At 38.1% G+C, this 17,598-nt stretch overlaps 1 protein-coding gene across 2 annotated transcripts in view; it reads left to right on the top strand.

Moving 5' to 3' along the window:
* Positions 1-17,255, top strand: part of cc2d2a (coiled-coil and C2 domain containing 2A) — a 128,520-nt gene extending 111,265 nt beyond the window's left edge. For both annotated transcript variants that reach the window (XM_028801796.2, XM_051928676.1), the window contains exons 36-39: positions 139-261; positions 15,621-15,679; positions 15,828-16,005; positions 16,705-17,255. In XM_028801796.2, the coding sequence (XP_028657629.2) occupies positions 139-261; positions 15,621-15,679; positions 15,828-16,005; positions 16,705-16,893 (549 nt within the window). In that variant the 3' untranslated portion in view covers positions 16,894-17,255. The remainder of the gene's footprint in view (positions 1-138; positions 262-15,620; positions 15,680-15,827; positions 16,006-16,704) is intronic.
* The last annotated feature ends 343 nt before the right edge of the window (positions 17,256-17,598 follow it).

The raw sequence follows: 17,598 nt of genomic DNA, 5'->3' as shown, positions 1-17,598 counted from the left end.
ATTGTTTTTAATTACTTGTTGGTGATATTTATAAATTTGTGTTGGTTGATTAATATAACCCTTTTCAAACATATTGTGTATCCTACATGCTTATTGTTTATTAACTTCAAAACCACTTCTACAAATTTTGTCTCTTAGGTTTGGTTCAACATACAGCAGTATAATGCTCCTATGAGAATGAGCTTTGATATTACTAAATCCAAGTTCTGGAAACCTTTTTTCTCAAGAAATTTTTCTCATCCAGGACTTTCCAGTATCCAGGTACTGTTGAAAATGACTATTTATTTTTCTAAATAATGTTCATCCTATGTACGAAGTATTGTTTGAAATGTAATACCACGTGTACTGTTTGGTTGCTGTTAGAGTATGCATTGTTCAGAAATAATTTAAAGCTAAGCTGTCCATGGGCACATGAGTGTGGGAACTTCAGGTTCATTTGATAGTACTGTTTTATAATAACATTTTTCAACCCATTTCTGAGTCAAATTTAATTATTACACATGTAAAAATATTTGAATCTGAGGACTAAAGAGAATTTTACATAAAGTCACTGTTCACTTTCTTTAGCCTTCTCAGTCACTTTAATGTAGAGCATAGTCAGATTTGAGGGATGTAATCCAAATCATTGTCATTGACGTCCACAAGATACACACAGATTTGGGATGTTTATCTAACTGCTAATCCAGTAGGGGAAAGAAAAGTGTATGTTAAACTCATTCTGCTTCATCTTCAAAGATACAGTGGAACATCTGGTCACGACTGTAATTTGTTCCAAAACTCTGGTCGCAATCCAATTTGGTCGTGACCCGAACTAGATTGTATGAAAATACAATTACAGTAATCCCTCGCTACTTCGCGGTTCACTTTTTCGCGGATTCACAACTTCGCGGATTTTATATGTAAGCATATCTAAATACATAACGCGGATTTTTCGCTGCTTCGCGGGTTTCTGCGGACAATGGGTCTGTTTACTTGCTTCCTCAGTTGGTTTGCCCAGTTGATTTCATACAAGAGATGCTATTGGCGGATGGCTGAGAAGCTACCCAATCAGAGCACGCAGTTAAGTTCCTGTGTGCTGCTGATTGGCTCAGCGACGGAGTGTTGCATTAACCAGGAAGTCTCATCTCACTCATTCATCATTAACGTGCTAATGCTTCAGGGGCCGTGTCCAAGCACCAACAGAAGATGCAAATGATTGCAGAAAAGGTAAAAGTTTTGGATATGTTGAAGGAAGGGAACAGCTACACCACTGCAGGACATCGATTCTCTTTATTTAAAAAGGAGGAAAAGCATATAAGATCTACAGCCGCAGTGTCCTTTAACCAGGGTGCAAAACGAGTTGCAAGTGGACGTGATAAGGCAGTAGTCTGGATGGAATCTGCTTTAGGAATCTTTGCAACAAGGTCGACGACGTCATGACCGCCTACAAGCTGCTACGTGTACTTCACTATACAGTAAGTGTAAACTTATCTACCGATTTCATATTGCTTAGCAGTTGTCCCTGTTTTTAATATAGTAAATGGCGGGTTGTAAACAATACAGGGAGGGTTTAAAAACGTCCAAATACACGTTAAATAATTAAATAAATATAGTGTCCCTACTTCGCGGAAATTCAGTTATCGCGGTCGGCCTTGGAACCTATCTCCCACGATAAGTGAGGGATTACTGTAATCCATTTCAGACCATACGAACTGTATGTAAATATTTTTTTTTAAGATTTTTAACACTAGAATTACCAGAGCCTACGAAAAAACTCGTAGATCCGTCCCACCTTAAAACGCTTCGCACTTCTCCGTCAGCGTCTTTTGTCCTTTAAATGTGTTGATAAGCAGCAAACAGCAAGCAGTCTGCTATCACATCCCCCCACCGGCACACAGTTTTCTCAGCTCAAGTCTGCTTACCTACTTGTCAGTTGCTTAGAGCTGTATAGAGTGAGAAGTCATGCAATTTGACACCTTTTATAAATACTATATCGTTATTTGGAACACTTGCATTTCATGTGTGTTCCGTGTCTACAATGATCTATGCACAGTAAACACATCGTTAAAACAAAAACGTTTTTCATGTTTTAGTAATAATTGACAAAATGTAGGCATGAAGTGTATAATGTGTGAAGCCTGAATTCCAAATATCTTTATACACTTTCAGAAAAGATAAAAGTATAACAGAACAAATGCACTTTTTTCTAAGGCTATAACCAAAGAAAAAGAAACCTGGTTAGTGCTGCTTGCTGTTCTGCTTTCTTGGGTAGTACTGTATACTGGTTAGAGCTGCCGACTCCAACTCATAAGGTTCTGGGTTCGAGTCTTAACGTTTTCCAAAATAAACGTTTTGAGTAGTAAGCTGTTCTTATAGTTAATATTATACAATAAAAGCATACATTTGATTTGCGACTGTAACAGCCACTGTAAATGTATAGTACTTGTCAAAGTTAGCGTCTTTTTTTTAGTTTTACTTTATTTACTTATCTTCCTACAGCATAAAGTCACAAGTATACTGCAGAGCTTCCTCTGTTTGATTGTCAAGGGCATGCTCACAAATTACACGTGTAATGCCACGAAAAATACCTGCTGACACTTTAGTACGCGAGCAATGGTACGAGAATGCAGTTAGACTTTTTTTGGGCACATACACCACGCTAGTGTTTAGATCTGGACGATGTTAGCGTTGGCGAGTTCTGTAAGCCGTGCTGTTTCTTTGAAGGACAGGTGATTAGCAGAATGACGCCGGACTTTTGCCTTTACGCCTGGTGCAGCTGCGTTGTTCTTATATGTGAGGGGTCGGTTCTTGCGGGGATGGCTTCTGTTTTCTCAGATCTCAGTTCACCTCTGTTATATCGCGTCTTTATTTGAAAACAGCAGTGTCAGATTGTGGCGAGCGTGAACGCTAACTTTGACAAGCACTATAAATTTACAGCGGTTGTTACAGACATAACTCAAATGTATGTTTTTATTGTATAATATTAACAATAATAGCAGCTCTCTACTCAAAACGGCAAATTTGAGAAGCTGCCAGCATCAAACCCAGAAGCTCTTAATTGGGAGTCAGCAGTTCTTAACATTGCACCACGCAAGCTGTCGCATCAACCGCTTACCGCAACCTGCTTTCTTTTTTCTTCAGTTATATTCTTGAATAAAAGCGCACTTGTTCTGTTATACTTGTACTTGTGAAAGTGTTTATTTGATATTTGGACTTCAGGCTTCACACCAGTCATTCTCAGTCACACACACCACTCACATCCACGTCCACAGTTTTCCCAGTCTCGTTCGCGCACAAGTTCTGACACGTTTTTATATACAATCATCAGATTCAAATATTAACAGGTCCCACACACAACTGCTGACTTCCAATCAAGAGCTTTTGGGTTCGAAGCTAGCAGCTTCTCAAGTTTACCGTTTTGAGTAGAGAGCTGCTGTTATTGTTAATATTATACAATAAAAACATACATTTGATTTACGTCTGTAACAACCACTGTAAATTTATGGTGCTTGTCAAAGTTAGCGTTCACGCTCGCCCCGATCTGACACTGCTGTTTTCAAATAAAGACGCGCTATAACAGAGGTGAACTCAGATCGGAGAAAACAGAAGCCATCCCCGCAAGAAACGTCGACTCACATAAAAGAACAACGCAGCTGCACCAGGCGTAAAGGCGAAAGTCCGGCGTCATCCTGCCAATCATTTGTCCTTCAAAGAAACAGCACGGCTTACAGAGCTCGCCAACGCTAACACCGACCAGATCTAAACACTAGCGTGGTGTATGTGCTCAAAAAAAGTCTAACTGCATTCTCCTACCATTGCTCACGTACTAAAGTGTCAGCAGGTATTTCTCGTGGCATTACATGTGTAATTTGTGAGCATGCCCTTGACGATCAAACAGAGGAAGCTCAACAGTTCACTTGTGACTTTATGTGTGAAGATAAGTAAATAAATCAGCTTGCATGTTATTTATTTGGATCAAATAAAGACGCGCTATAGCTATTTATCTATCCCCTTAGCTTTTTTATATATATTATATAATAATAGTTATAAAGACACTTGTTCATGTTAATTGCAGTCTCGATTGTTAAAAATAATATTTTAAAAAGAGCATCCCACATGAAAATACAGTGATCTGACTGACTGACTGACAGTGCATACCACTTTATATGGTTAAAAAGAAAAAAAAATAACACTTTCCAGCGGGGAATCGAACTGGGGTCTCTAAGGCGCAACAGGCCTGCTGCGCACTGATTGGCTGAGCAGTCTGCGTCAACTATCCGCAACTTAGTATGTATCGTGATCATGATTTAGAGAGAATAAAAGTGAAAAAAATGGAAACTTTTACAAGTCCTATAAATGTACACTGTGTGTTACAGACGCAAACCAAGTGTATGTGTGTACTGTATAATATTAACAATAAGAGCAGCTCATTACTGAAAATAGCAAATATAGGAGGAAGTCGGGATCGAACCGGGGACTCTTGATTACACCGGGGATGTTTGATTACAAGTCAGCAAATCTTACCACTACTCTATAGAAACTGTTGTTTTGTCTTTAACCTTTTGTGAAAGTGTTAACTTGATTTTTGGACTTCAGGCTTCATATATAGTATATGCCTACATTTTGTCATTTACTACTAAAATCTGAAAAATATTTCTGTTTTAAAAATGTGTTTACACAGATTACTGTAGAAACGGAACACACATGAAATGCGTGTGTTCCAAATAACGATCTATTATTTCCACTCTAAAACTCTAGCAGTTCAGTCACTCCCAGATAATCAAACAAGGCATGAGCTGGGAAAACTTAGTGAATGTTCTGCGACGGTGGGGGATGGAATAGCCGGCTGCTTGCTGGCTCGTCTTAATCGGCACATTTAGAAGACAAAAGAGAGGTGAGAACGGTTTTAAGGTGGGCTGGATCTACGAGTTTTTTCGTAGACTGTGGTAATTCTAGTGTTAAGCACAAAAATAGTTAATTATACCAAAGATTGCACAGTGTAATAGTAAACTAAATATAAAAACATTGAATAACACTGAGAAAACCTTGAACAATAGAGAAAACTAACATTGCAAGAGTTCACTCTACACCCTTACGAACCGCTTGCTGTAAACACTTTTTTTAATGAGTTATAAGCACATGGAAAAAAAATGAAAATTTGAAAAATCCTTAATTTATACAAAAACTAACCATAAACAACCAAGAAAACTAACCTTGCATGAGTCAAGTTCTGGCATGAAGGAAGAGAGGAGGTTACAGTTTTGAGGGAGAGTCTGGCTCTGCAATGGAGGGATGTTCTCCTTCAGGTGTTTTCTCTCTTGTGATTTCTTGGGTTTCTGGTGTTTTTAGCTGTTTAGCTGGTGGATTAGACTTCCCGAAATAGCGGTCTACTGTGACTTGCCTTTTCCTGTGCATTAAAATTTTTCAGAAATGCGAGACAACATGGTCGTTCATCATGTTTATCACTCTGTTCACAAAAGCTTTGTCAGGGTGGTTCTTCTCGAAAACATCCTGGCACTCGTTCCATTTTTCCATGATGGCTTTTATTGCATCACTTTTTATAACCGCCCTTTCCTCTTCTTCCCCTGAGGACTGCTCCTCGGTGAGCAACGTGTGCTGCTCCTGCTGGAGTTCAGCAAGTTCCTCCATCGTCAGCTCCTCCTTGTGATTCAGGTCCAGCACCCCGATATCCTCATTGTCCACTTCAAGACCCATGCTCTTGCCCATGGACACAATCTCATCCACAACAGGAGGCTGAAATCTTTCAAAATCCTGTTCAGGAACGCATTCAGGCCAAAGTTTCTTCCAGGACGAGTTCAAGGTCCGGTATGTTCAAGACATCTCCTCGGTCACATTGAAACACCTGGCGAATAGTCCTTTGGTGTACAGCTTCTTAAAATTTGAGATAACCTGCTGGTCCATGGGCTGCAGAAGACAAGTCATGTTGGGGGGGAGGAACACAACCTTATTAAAGTTGTACTCCTCAAACATATTGTCAACGAAATTTGGAGGGTGTGCCGGTGCATTGTCCATCAGGCATTTTTCAAGCAGATTATTCTCTTCAAGATATCGCTTCACGGTGGGAGCGAAAGCCTCGTGCAGCCATTCCAAAAACAAGGTCCTTGTGACCCAACCCTTCGTGTTTGCCCTCCACATCACGGGCAGTCTGGCTTTGTTTACATTGTGCTGCTTAAAAGCATGAAGGTTCTATAATTGGTAAACAACTAGTGGCCTGATTTTTACGTCGCCACTAGCGTTAGCACACAGCAAAACGGTTAACCTCTCCTTCATTGGTTTATGGCCGGGCATAGCCTTCTCTTCCTGGGTAATGTAGGTCACTCTTCGGCATCCTCTTCCAGTACAATCTGGTCTCGTCGCAGTTTCACAAATTCTTCTGCAGCTTCAGCGTTGGAACTAACAGCCTCTCCATGCCTTACCACACTATGAATGCCACTTCTCTTGGGAACGTTTTCAAACCATCCTCTACTGGCTTTAAATTCTTCACCTTTGCCTCTCGTAGAAGGATATTTTTGCAGCAAATCGCCATGAATCTTCCTGGCTTTCTCGCATAACATCGCCTCGCTTATGCTATCCCCTGCAAGTTGCTCCTCATTCAACCACACTAGCATCAGTTTTTCCACCTCTTCCAGCACTTGAGGCCTCTTCTTGGTTAACATTGTAACTAATTTTGCAACATCAGCTGCTTTTAATGGCCTCTTTCTGCTTTAGAATAGTCGAAATCATAGATTTTGACTTCTTGTACTCGGCAGCAAGATCGGTAACACGAACACCACACTCATACTTTTCAATAATTTCTTTCTGTAATTGGATTTCAGTTTTCTTCAAACCTTTCTTCTCACCAATACTACCACTCTTCACTTGCTTAGAGGCCATGGTTAATTGCAAAATTAATGCAAACGAACATGAAATAGAGCACAGAGTTCACAGCAAATGCACGCATGTCTGACCGAGAGCAATGTACAGGGAGAGACTGAAGACGTGCAGAAATCATTGGCACGTACGAACCGGAAGGGAAACTGGTTGGCTGCCAGTGTTTTTGTTTGCCACCCGAGTGTGTGGTCGTGAAAAAATGCAAAAGTTTGGCGAACTTTTTGATCGTAGCCTGATTTGTACGTGTTCCGATACGTTCGTAACCAGAGGTTTTACTGTACTAGATCTTACTTAAAAATGATTACTCATTGCATATGTGAAAAATACTTCCAGTTCATTACTTTAACTTGAAACGTTCAATGAGGAGGATACATCATCACTATGTATAGTTTCAGTGTTTTTTATGAATTTAGCAGAAATGTTTCTGAATTTTTTGTAAATGTGTGTCATGTAACTTGTCAATCACTATATTTAGTGTAATGCTTGTACTTATCTTGCTTTTTCCCAATAGCTTTATTTCTGGTGATTATTTTAAAATTATAATTGTTTGGGAGTTAAAAAAATAGTTTAAATAGATACTGCTTCTTTTGATTAATTGTAACAATTTCACAGAACAAAAAGAGTAATACATTGCACAGTGAGTAATACATTGGACAGTGTATATCTTAAGCATACATTAGCATAAAAAAAGGGCATTTGTTTTAAACCTCTCCGCCTCATCACTGAAGTCAGAAGCTTTTCAAATACAGTAACTGTTTTCTTAGACCACGCAATGCCTGGCTAGTTTGATGCCATTCAGAGCAAAACTGCTGTGGCATTAATATTAACATTTTAAGACTCCATTGTTTTTAAGTACTTATTTTTGTTCAAATACTGCATATTGTTATTTCTAAATGGGTCTCTGGGGCTGGCAGGTCACTCAGAACATCTTTATTAATAGTCAGTGCGCAAAATAATTGGGTGAGTAATGTTGGCTAAACACCTTGAAATTTTATTCTGGGTCAATAGAATATACAAAAAATGTGTTATCACTTAGCATACAGTATGCATATCTTGGGCCTATAAATTGCATTATACATTGACATGCAATCTACAAACAAAAACAACAACATTACATGGAAGAGCCACTTTTCAGTCTATATGTTAGACTGCTGTAGCTTACTCCCATTGCCCCATGCACATTCCTGAGGATTACTAGGAGCTGGAGCCCTCTCAATAGCATTACCACAAGAATCATCCCAGTAACAGGTTGTTTGTTGAACAACTTAAAACAGCAACTCTACATTCTGAGAGCCTGAAAAGACTGACGATTTTCCTTTCCCATTTTTACGAGTGACAGCAAACAATAACAACATTTAAGTCCTTAACATATTTTTATACACAGGATGTAGCTCAAATTAAAATTAGGTAAGAATAATAATGAATAAACAACATTAAATAAATAGGAAAAACCAAGCTGGGAGCAAGATGCAGCTGGCTTACGCTGTTCCCAACCAGTCAGTATCACAATCTAAGCAATCAGCATTACATCCTTCCTTATCACTGAGATAATGGTCCATACAGGCATGCACTAATGGCTATGTTGTGTTCCAGTTTATTCGTTTTGGTGCTCTTTCTCTGACCCCCTGATTTGAAAGATGTGATTTTTGAATTCTAGTATAGTATTTTCTCACGAACTCGATAATGGGTACTACATCATTTGCACAATGTGGCACACTGGTTTTTCACCATTTTGTTTAGCCTAAAAGTACAAAAAATGTTTTATTTGCTCTTTCAAAAATTGAATGCATATTTTTTGCATCTGGCTTTGTGAAGGTTTGATAAGAAGGGGCCCTTTGGGTATGGAATAGCTATGCTGGTGTTGGTATATACAGTGGTGTGAAAAACTATTTGCCCCCTTCCTGATTTCTTATTCTTTTACATGTTTGTCACACAAAATGTTTCTGATCATCAAACACATTTAACCATTAGTCAAATATAACACAAGTAAACACAAAATGCAGTTTGTAAATGGTAGTTTTTATTATTTAGGGAGAAAAAAAAAATCCAAACCTACATGGCCCTGTGTGAAAAAGTAATTGCCCCCTGAACCTAATAACTGGTTGGGCCACCCTTAGCAGCAATAACTGCAATCAAGCGTTTGCGATAACTTGCAATGAGTCTTTTACAGCGCTCTGGAGGAATTTTGGCCCACTCATCTTTGCAAAATTGTTGTAATTCAGCTTTATTTGAGGGTTTTCTAGCATGAACCGCCTTTTTAAGGTCCTGCCATAGCATCTCAATTGGATTCAGGTCAGGACTTTGACTAGGCCACTCCAAAGTCTTCATTTTGTTTTTCTTCAGCCATTCAGAGGTGGATTTGCTGGTGTGTTTTGGGTCATTGTCCTGTTGCAGCACCCAAGATCGCTTCAGCCTGAGTTGACGAACAGATGGCCGGACATTCTCCTTCAGGATTTTTTGGTAGACAGTAGAATTCATGGTTCCATCTATCACAGCAAGCCTTCCAGGCCCTGAAGCAGCAAAACAACCCCAGACCATCACACTACCACCACCATATTTTACTGTTGGTATGATGTTCTTTTTCTGAAATGCTGTGTTCCTTTTACGCCAGATGTAACGGGACATTTGCCTTCCAAAAAGTTCAACTTTTGACTCATCAGTCCACAAAGTATTTTCCCAAAAGTCTTGGCAATCATTGAGATGTTTCTTAGCAAAATTGAGACGAGCCCTAATGTTCTTTTTGCTTAACAGTCTTGGAAATCTGCCATGCAGGCCGTTTTTGCCCAGTCTCTTTCTTATGGTGGAGTCGTGAACACTGACCTTAATTGAGGCAAGTGAGGCCTGCAGTTCTTTAGACGTTGTCCTGGGGTCTTTTGTGACCTCTCGGATGAGTCGTCTCTGCGCTCTTGGGGTAATTTTGGTCGGCCGGCCACTCCTGGGAAGGTTCACCACTGTTCCATGTTTTTGCCATTTGTGGATAATGGCTCTCACTGTGGTTCGCTGGAGTCCCAAAGCTTTAGAAATGGCTTTATAACCTTTACCAGACTGATAGATCTCAATTACTTCTGTTCTCATTTGTTCCTGAATTTCTTTGGATCTTGGCATGATGTCTATCTTTTGAGGTGCTTTTGGTCTACTTCTCTGTGTCAGGCAGCTCCTATTTAAGTGATTTCTTGATTGAAACAGGTGTGGCAGTAATCAGGCCTGGGGGTGGCTACGGAAATTGAACTCAGGTGTGATACACCACAGTTAGGTTATTTTTTAACAAGGGGGCAATTACTTTTTCACACAGGGCCATGTAGGTTTGGATTTTTTTTCTCCCTAAATAATAATAACCATCATTTAAAAACTGCATTTTGTGTTTACTTGTGTTATATTTGACTAATGGTTAAATGTGTTTGATGATCAGAAACATTTTGTGTGACAAACATGCAAAAGAATAAGAAATCAGGAAGGGGGCAAATAGTTTTTCACACCACTGTATTGTGTATATTTTAAAGTTTGTAATAAGCCCATTCTAGTTAAAAGAAATCTCTATTAAAATAATTTATCATATGTGACAGTCACATTCAGAAGTCTTTTTCACACTTACGGCCAAGTTAACCATTCCCGGAATTCCCAAGAAATCATTTGTTCGCACATGCAAGGTCAATGTGAGAATTTCCTGTGTCAATAGCATTCATATGTTGAATTCTCACCTTTGGGAAGAAGACTGGGATCCTGAAAGTTTCTCGAAATATCTGTGACCCCTGCCTGCAATATATATTGGTGACCAAGGGTTGAGGTTTTCTTTTTATCCATTTATGTACTAATTATTTGTCACTGTATTATTAGTCCTAAAGATTGTAGGAAACTGATAAACAGCAAGACCAAATACAAAACAGCAAAGAGTTAAAGGCATGAGTTACTGCATTCTTATTGTCCTGAAAAACTGCACAAAGTTCAGTGCCATGTATGTGTACCATTCCCTTTGCTTTTGAAAAAGAAGGCATAAAAAGAAAACATTATCTGATGGTAACAAGCATTTTTCTCTTTAGCTTGAATGGAGAACTGTCAAACATACTGACTTAGTCAAAACAATCACCCTCTAGGATTCTTGTTATTGGTTTTCTTGTGTGAATGTCATTGCAGTGTACAGTATATGAGTACAATGTTACATTTTAATACTTTACCCAGCAAAGTTTTGGCTTTGTCCACAAATGTACAGTTGACTGCAAGATGTTGTAAGTTATGATCTGCTTTGGGTACATGTGACTGAAAACTTAGTTGTGTTTTTTATGTTATGTGACAATGCAGATGTTAGTATGGCTATGCTGGAGTCAACAGGAGAAAGCTTTGATCAGCATTCACTTTAAAGGAAATCAGCATTTAGAGGGAACAGATCAGAATGAAGCCACAGAATTTATTCACGCACAACATCTAAGTGTAGTATTTTTTTGTTTGTTTTTGGCTTAGTTTCATCTCCTGAGGGTAAAATAAAAAGAAGTTTGTTCAATGATTTTAGTACTTGGTTAAAATTCCAATGTATAAATTATCTATATTACTAAACGAAGGTTGTATATATGCACGGATGCCAGACTCACCGAAAGTGCATGCGCACTGCACCTCAGCGCCCCAGAGTCAAACCCAGCGGCTTCCCAGAGTCAGTAGGTGGTGCCCAAACAACACAACCTGTAAACTAAACTTCAGGTCACTGTACAACCGCCGCCCAAACGCGAACACAAACACCACAGCATATACAACCTTTGTTTAGTAATGTTTGTATATATGCAAGGATTGCAGAGGCCAGAAGCACCGACAGCGCACACGCACTGCGCCTCAGCGCCCCAGAGTCAAACCCAGCGGCTTCCCAGAATCAGTAGGTGGCGCCCAAACAACACAACACAACCTGTAAACTAAACTTCACGTCACAATACAACCACCGCCCGAACGCAAACACCACCGCATATATAACCTTCGTTTACTGATGTTTGTATATATGCAAGGAAGAAGCACCGAAAGCGCCCCCGCACTACGCCTCAGTGTCCCCGAGTCAAACCCAGCGGCTTCCCAGAGTCAGTAGGTGGCGCGCAAACAACACAACACGACCTGTAATCTAAACTTGAGGTAAAGCGTGCAAGCCAGGTTGTATATATGCACAGATGCCAGAGGCCACAAGCAAGCCGTACACAGTACAACCTCCGCCCGAACGCAACCAGCCACGCCACAGCATATACCACCTTCGTTTAGTAATGTAGCCCTCCAAGCCCGGATCCACCGCCATGGTCACTTCAGCACGCAAATCTGCCGTCGTCAGCAAACGACTTCTAGCTAACGACACAGCCATAAAAAACAAATATGAGACTGCATGGATAAAAACAATGAACGCAGGCGCCTACAATGCGCTTCTGAAACACCAGAACCAGATGAGTCACGGCTCCAAAAAGACACCGCTTTAGTACAAATATATTTATTTAATTAAATAGATAGATAGATAGATAGATAGATAGATAGATAGATAGATAGATAGATAGATAGATAGATAGATAGATAGATAGATAGATAGATAGATAGATAGATAGATAGATAGATAGATAGATAGATAGATAGATAGATAGATAGATACTTTATTAATCCCAATGGGAAATTCACATTCTTCAGCAGCAGCATGAAAACTTTCCCAGGACGCAACCACCCTCCATGATTTTTCTTCCCTCCAAATATCGGAGGGAACAGAAAATGATTGCCATTCTTGGATTTGCGATTCTTTTGAGAATCACGGGTTTGCTGGTATATATATAAAAGTAAATTCAGTTGCCAGATATAATGATTAAATAAAGAGATCTGCAAAAATAAGTTTTTTCCAGTACTGCAAAAATGTTTGGTGTTATTTATAGACCTGAGGGTGCTCCATCCATATCTGGCAATAGAAATTGACTGACACATCCAGTTTTTTGAGATATAACTGATTAAAATGAAAAACACTATTTTAGAGAAAAAAGACTTGAAAAAATTATAAATGACATACCAGTGTTTTCAATGTAACTTACAAAAAAAAGTAGACATTCGGGAGGTTTTTTCCTTGTATAATCCTCTGAAGGTATTTTATGGTGAAGTAACCACCAAATGTCTGCTTGCATAGACTCATTCCACTTTCCACTGTAATGTCTCTCCATTTAAGCAAAGCCCTGGTGTAACCTTTCCTGTGTCTATGAGAGACTATGTCCATGTTCACATGAAAAAATCCAAATAATAATGTAGGAGATTAATTTAAGACATGTTGCACCCAAGTGCTAGGTAAGAAGAAAGAAGCTTCTCAACTGGCTACTCATAGATATTAGGCCTTTGTATTCACAAGAAAATTGTAACACACAATTTTTTTCTTTTCCTCAATAAAGTAAGACTGTGCATTCTTCTTTTTGCTTAACTGTTACCTGATCAAAGGAATGGGTTGCTCAATCTGACCTTGTATATTTCTGTAACAAGCATTTACAGCTTGACAGCACCTTTCTGTCTTCTGGACAATAAAAGTAATTCTGCAAACCTTCTAAATATAAATTCTTTTCTATATGAAGGAATAAGAAGAGAGAAACAAAATACTGATTGAGAGCAAAAAATGTGTAGCAAATACATGAGTTGTTTCCAACTCAACTAACATTAAGAATGAGCAAGACTGCCATTTTTCAGATCAAAATATACTTCAAATAATATACTGACTATGAAAAATACTTATGCTGTAAAGTAAACATAGCGCTGCATTTTTAAAAATGGTTTTATTCACTTAATCTGATATCTCACTAAAAAGGTTTATGGTAGAGAAATTCTAATTAACACTAGAATCCCTGAAGTCTACGAAAAACTTGTAATCCTGGCCCACCGTAAATCCCTACGCACCATCAGCGTCTTTTGTTTTGTAAATGTGTCGATCAGCACAAGCAGCCTGCTGTTCCATTTTGAGTAGTAAGCTGCTATTTTTATTACTATTTTATAATAAAAGCATACATTTGGTTTGAATCTGTAACAGCCAGTGTAAATGTATGGTACTTGTAAAAATTAGCATTTTTTTTTTCTGTTTTGTTCTAACTGTCATGTTCACACAACAAACCCCACCCCCTCTCCCCCTACCACCCCAGATCTGACGCGGTTAGTTTTTATTTGAAACTGGGAATAACTATAGATGTGAGTGGTGTTTTGAAATAATGGAACTGAAAATTCTCTGATCTGTTGGGATAAAAGCTGACACACAAACGCTGGTGAATCGTGCCTTCTGGGTATCCTGTTGTCACTTGAATTTTTTTAATTCAGTTTTATTGAGTATTTGGAATAATTCATTTTATGACCTGTATAGTACATTTCGGAAAAGATTGTGGCACTAATGCAACATTATTCATTGAATATCGCATAACTTCATGCGGTTGTAGTCTGTGACCGTGTTTGTTTTTTTTTTCCCCCTGATCTTGCCCAGTCTCCACATTTTGGTGCATGGTGGTGTTTCTTTTGTACTCCAGGACATGCAGAGGAAAGAATAGTACAGAGAGGTCAGTTCCGTGCTATATACAATCGTCAAATTCAAATGTTAACAGTTCCCACACACCTAAGGACCGTCCTTCCTACATGTATGCCATGTGTACCTGTTGCAATGTACACACTTCTCTCTGTGCTGTGGTTACTATTATATTGAAGGAACACCTAACAGTGAGTACGCTTTCCTGTGGGGAAGCAGTGGTCTTGGAACAGATGCTTGTCGATGTTGCATCCTCTTTTTCCATTGCCTTTTTTTTGTAAGGAGCAACAACAAGGTTCCTGTGCAAGGTGAGCCAAGAACACTTCTTTTCTCAGTGGACCCCATGCATGCCTTGTACAGTACATGTGCATTCATCACCACCAGGTCAAGCATGTTGTAGAACACAGCAACCGGCCATCTGCGTGTTCCTGTTCGCACTGAATAAGCTCACGCCTTCTGATCCATGGTGTCAGCGCAGCACTGGGGAAAAAGTTAAAGAGACAAATATATGTGACATTTTGAATAAATTATTGTAGGACCTAAATAGTACCAATCAGAAAACGTTGCAATAATGCAATATTATTTGAAAACTAACAACGTCAGAGCGGGTGTAAATTTATGGTACTTGTAAAAGTTAGCTTTTTTCAGTTTTATTCTCTCAGTCATGTTCACGCTGTTACACCCCACATCCAGATAGTTCCGATAATACATTGCATGGCTACTTACTTTATAGTGATTTAGTCACCAGTTGCCCCAAATCCAGCCTGAATATGTCAGGATATGGACTCAATAAGGTATCCAAAGGAAAGTGCAGTCCATTCAAATGTACAGTATCCCACATGCTACATCATGAATAGAAAAAAGTGCTTTGAAATGGTAATTCTAATAATTTATCAAACTAGTATTAGAGTAATCCAAACATATTCAATTGTACTTAAGCAGCATTTGTTATTTTCCTCAACTTTGTTATTGTAATCATATAATTTATAGTTCTGTTTATTTTTGTACTGCTTATTCCTTAATGCAAGATACAGTAGTTTGAAGAAAATGAGACTTCTGATCCTTTACAACTTGTTTAATTGTGCAAACCTAATCTTTTAAAATTTTACATTTATGGTATACTTGTGCTTGATAATTCATATTTGTTTAGGCAGTGACATGCCTGGGCATAAATGTATGAAAATAAAATTTAACTAATAAGCCTCAGACCACCTTCTAACTTTAGTAATGACAACTATTGATTAAAAACTTTAAATGTATTTTACAGCCAGAAGAACTGGTTTATCTCCAAACGGATAGGGCTGCAGTAGCTGAACTACAAGATAGGTATTTTAAATGTTTTTTTTCTTTTGTCAAGAACATAACTTAGCAAACAGAGTACTTTGTCATACTGTTCTTTACTGGTTAAACTACTGAAGACAATTGTTTAACTGGCAATATCCGTTAATTATTTAATACTTTTTCATCCCAACAGAATAGAAAAGATATTAAAAGAGAAGATTATGGAATGGAGACCAAGAAATCCAACTCGTTGGAACAGATACTGTACGTCAACCTTAAGACAATTCTTACCTAAGTTGGAACTAACAAGAGGAAAAGATGTTGGAGATGAACACAGAATGGAACTACAGAGTCTGCTTGGAGACTACAGAGTAAGTAACAAACCCTCAGTCAAAAAGTGCATCTGAATATGTGGCCTTTGCATGACATGAATAATGTTCATAAAGATAAATTTAGTATTATTTTATGAAATTAAGGAGTTATTTGATTTTGGATGGTCTAGTAGCACAACAGTTAGGAGCACTGTGGAGTTACGTGTCCTCAAAAAATGTTAGGTTGGCTAATTCATGTATGTGTATCATTTTAGTTTATGTTCTGGTCTTTACAGTTAAAAGGTAGCTATGAAAGTCAAGTAGTCACAACATTGTTTTCCATTCAAAAAAAAAAAAAAACTAATTATACGAATAGGTATTAAGGAAATGTGGTAATGGAACGCAGTCACTGACTACGTTATTTTTTAAAGACATACTATGGTGTATGCAGACAATAACCTGTGTACACATGCATGCATACATATACTGTATATCCATTTGTTTATTTAATGGTCTACTTTTTTCACTTTTTTTTGTATTTTGTGCATATGGCCCAGATTATTTATTAATATTAATATTCTGCCAGAATGAGCTACGGTAAACACCAGTCTATTATATTGTTTGCCATGATAAAATACTTCATTTGGTTTAATTTTTATGCAATGTTAAATTGAAAGTATAGTTATCTTTTAAGTCTCCATCTGTGTGTTAGTAGTCATTTTTAATATTAATTTCTTTTATATATATATATATATACAGATTTGTGGATTTCCTATACACATGGCCTTCTCTGAAATTCAGCCCATCATTGAAGCAGTGTACAGTACCGGTGTTCACAACATGGATGTTTTTAATGTCGAATTTGCCCTTGCTGTTCATATATGTCCTTATCCAAATAATGTCCTCTCAGTCTGGATATATGTTGCTTCACTTATTCGAACCAGGTAGAAAAATATCCTCTAGAGTTTTTCACAGTAATAACTAAGATTTTGAAGCAATCAATAAAAATCATACTGCTGTATTAAATGACTATCCATAATGTAATTTTGCCAAACAGTGATTCCACACTATTTTTAAAGATTTTGGTGCAAATTGTGTAAAACATATGTGGAACAAAAATAATGATATTACAATAATGTAATAATGATATTATTTATGTGTATTGAGACATGTTTTTTACAGCAAAGCAATCAAGCTGTTCTGTATTTTTAAAAAGTGTATTTTATTACAAATACCTTGTACTTATTTTTATAAAAGTAATGTATTTTATTTTATTCTCAAAAGTATGAAATTAAACAATATTTTCAGTATTACAGTTGATTAAGCTATTCTTTAAACGGAAGCTTTTATTTCCACTTAATTTTTTTAAACATAAATTAACACATTTAAAAGAAGTTGATGTTTTCTACCCTGCGGTGGACTGGCGCCCTGCCCGGGGTTTGTTTCCTGCCTTGCGCCCTGTGTTGGCTGGGATTGGCTCCAGCAGACCCCTGTGACCCTGTAGTTAGGATATAGCGGGTTGGATAATGGATGGATGGATGATGTTTTCTCTGTTTTTAAAGTACTCTCTACTCAATTGAGAATGAGGCACTCATTGTCTGAAAGTCTACTCTGATGTGCACACTCATCAAAGAGATGTTCTTTGAGTGGTAC

The sequence above is a fragment of the Erpetoichthys calabaricus genome, chromosome 5 (assembly GCF_900747795.2).
Source record: "Erpetoichthys calabaricus chromosome 5, fErpCal1.3, whole genome shotgun sequence".
Taxonomy (NCBI): Eukaryota; Metazoa; Chordata; class Cladistia; order Polypteriformes; family Polypteridae; genus Erpetoichthys; species Erpetoichthys calabaricus.
Note: the sequence above shows the minus strand (reverse complement) of the source record. Positions and strands in the feature narration are given on the sequence as shown.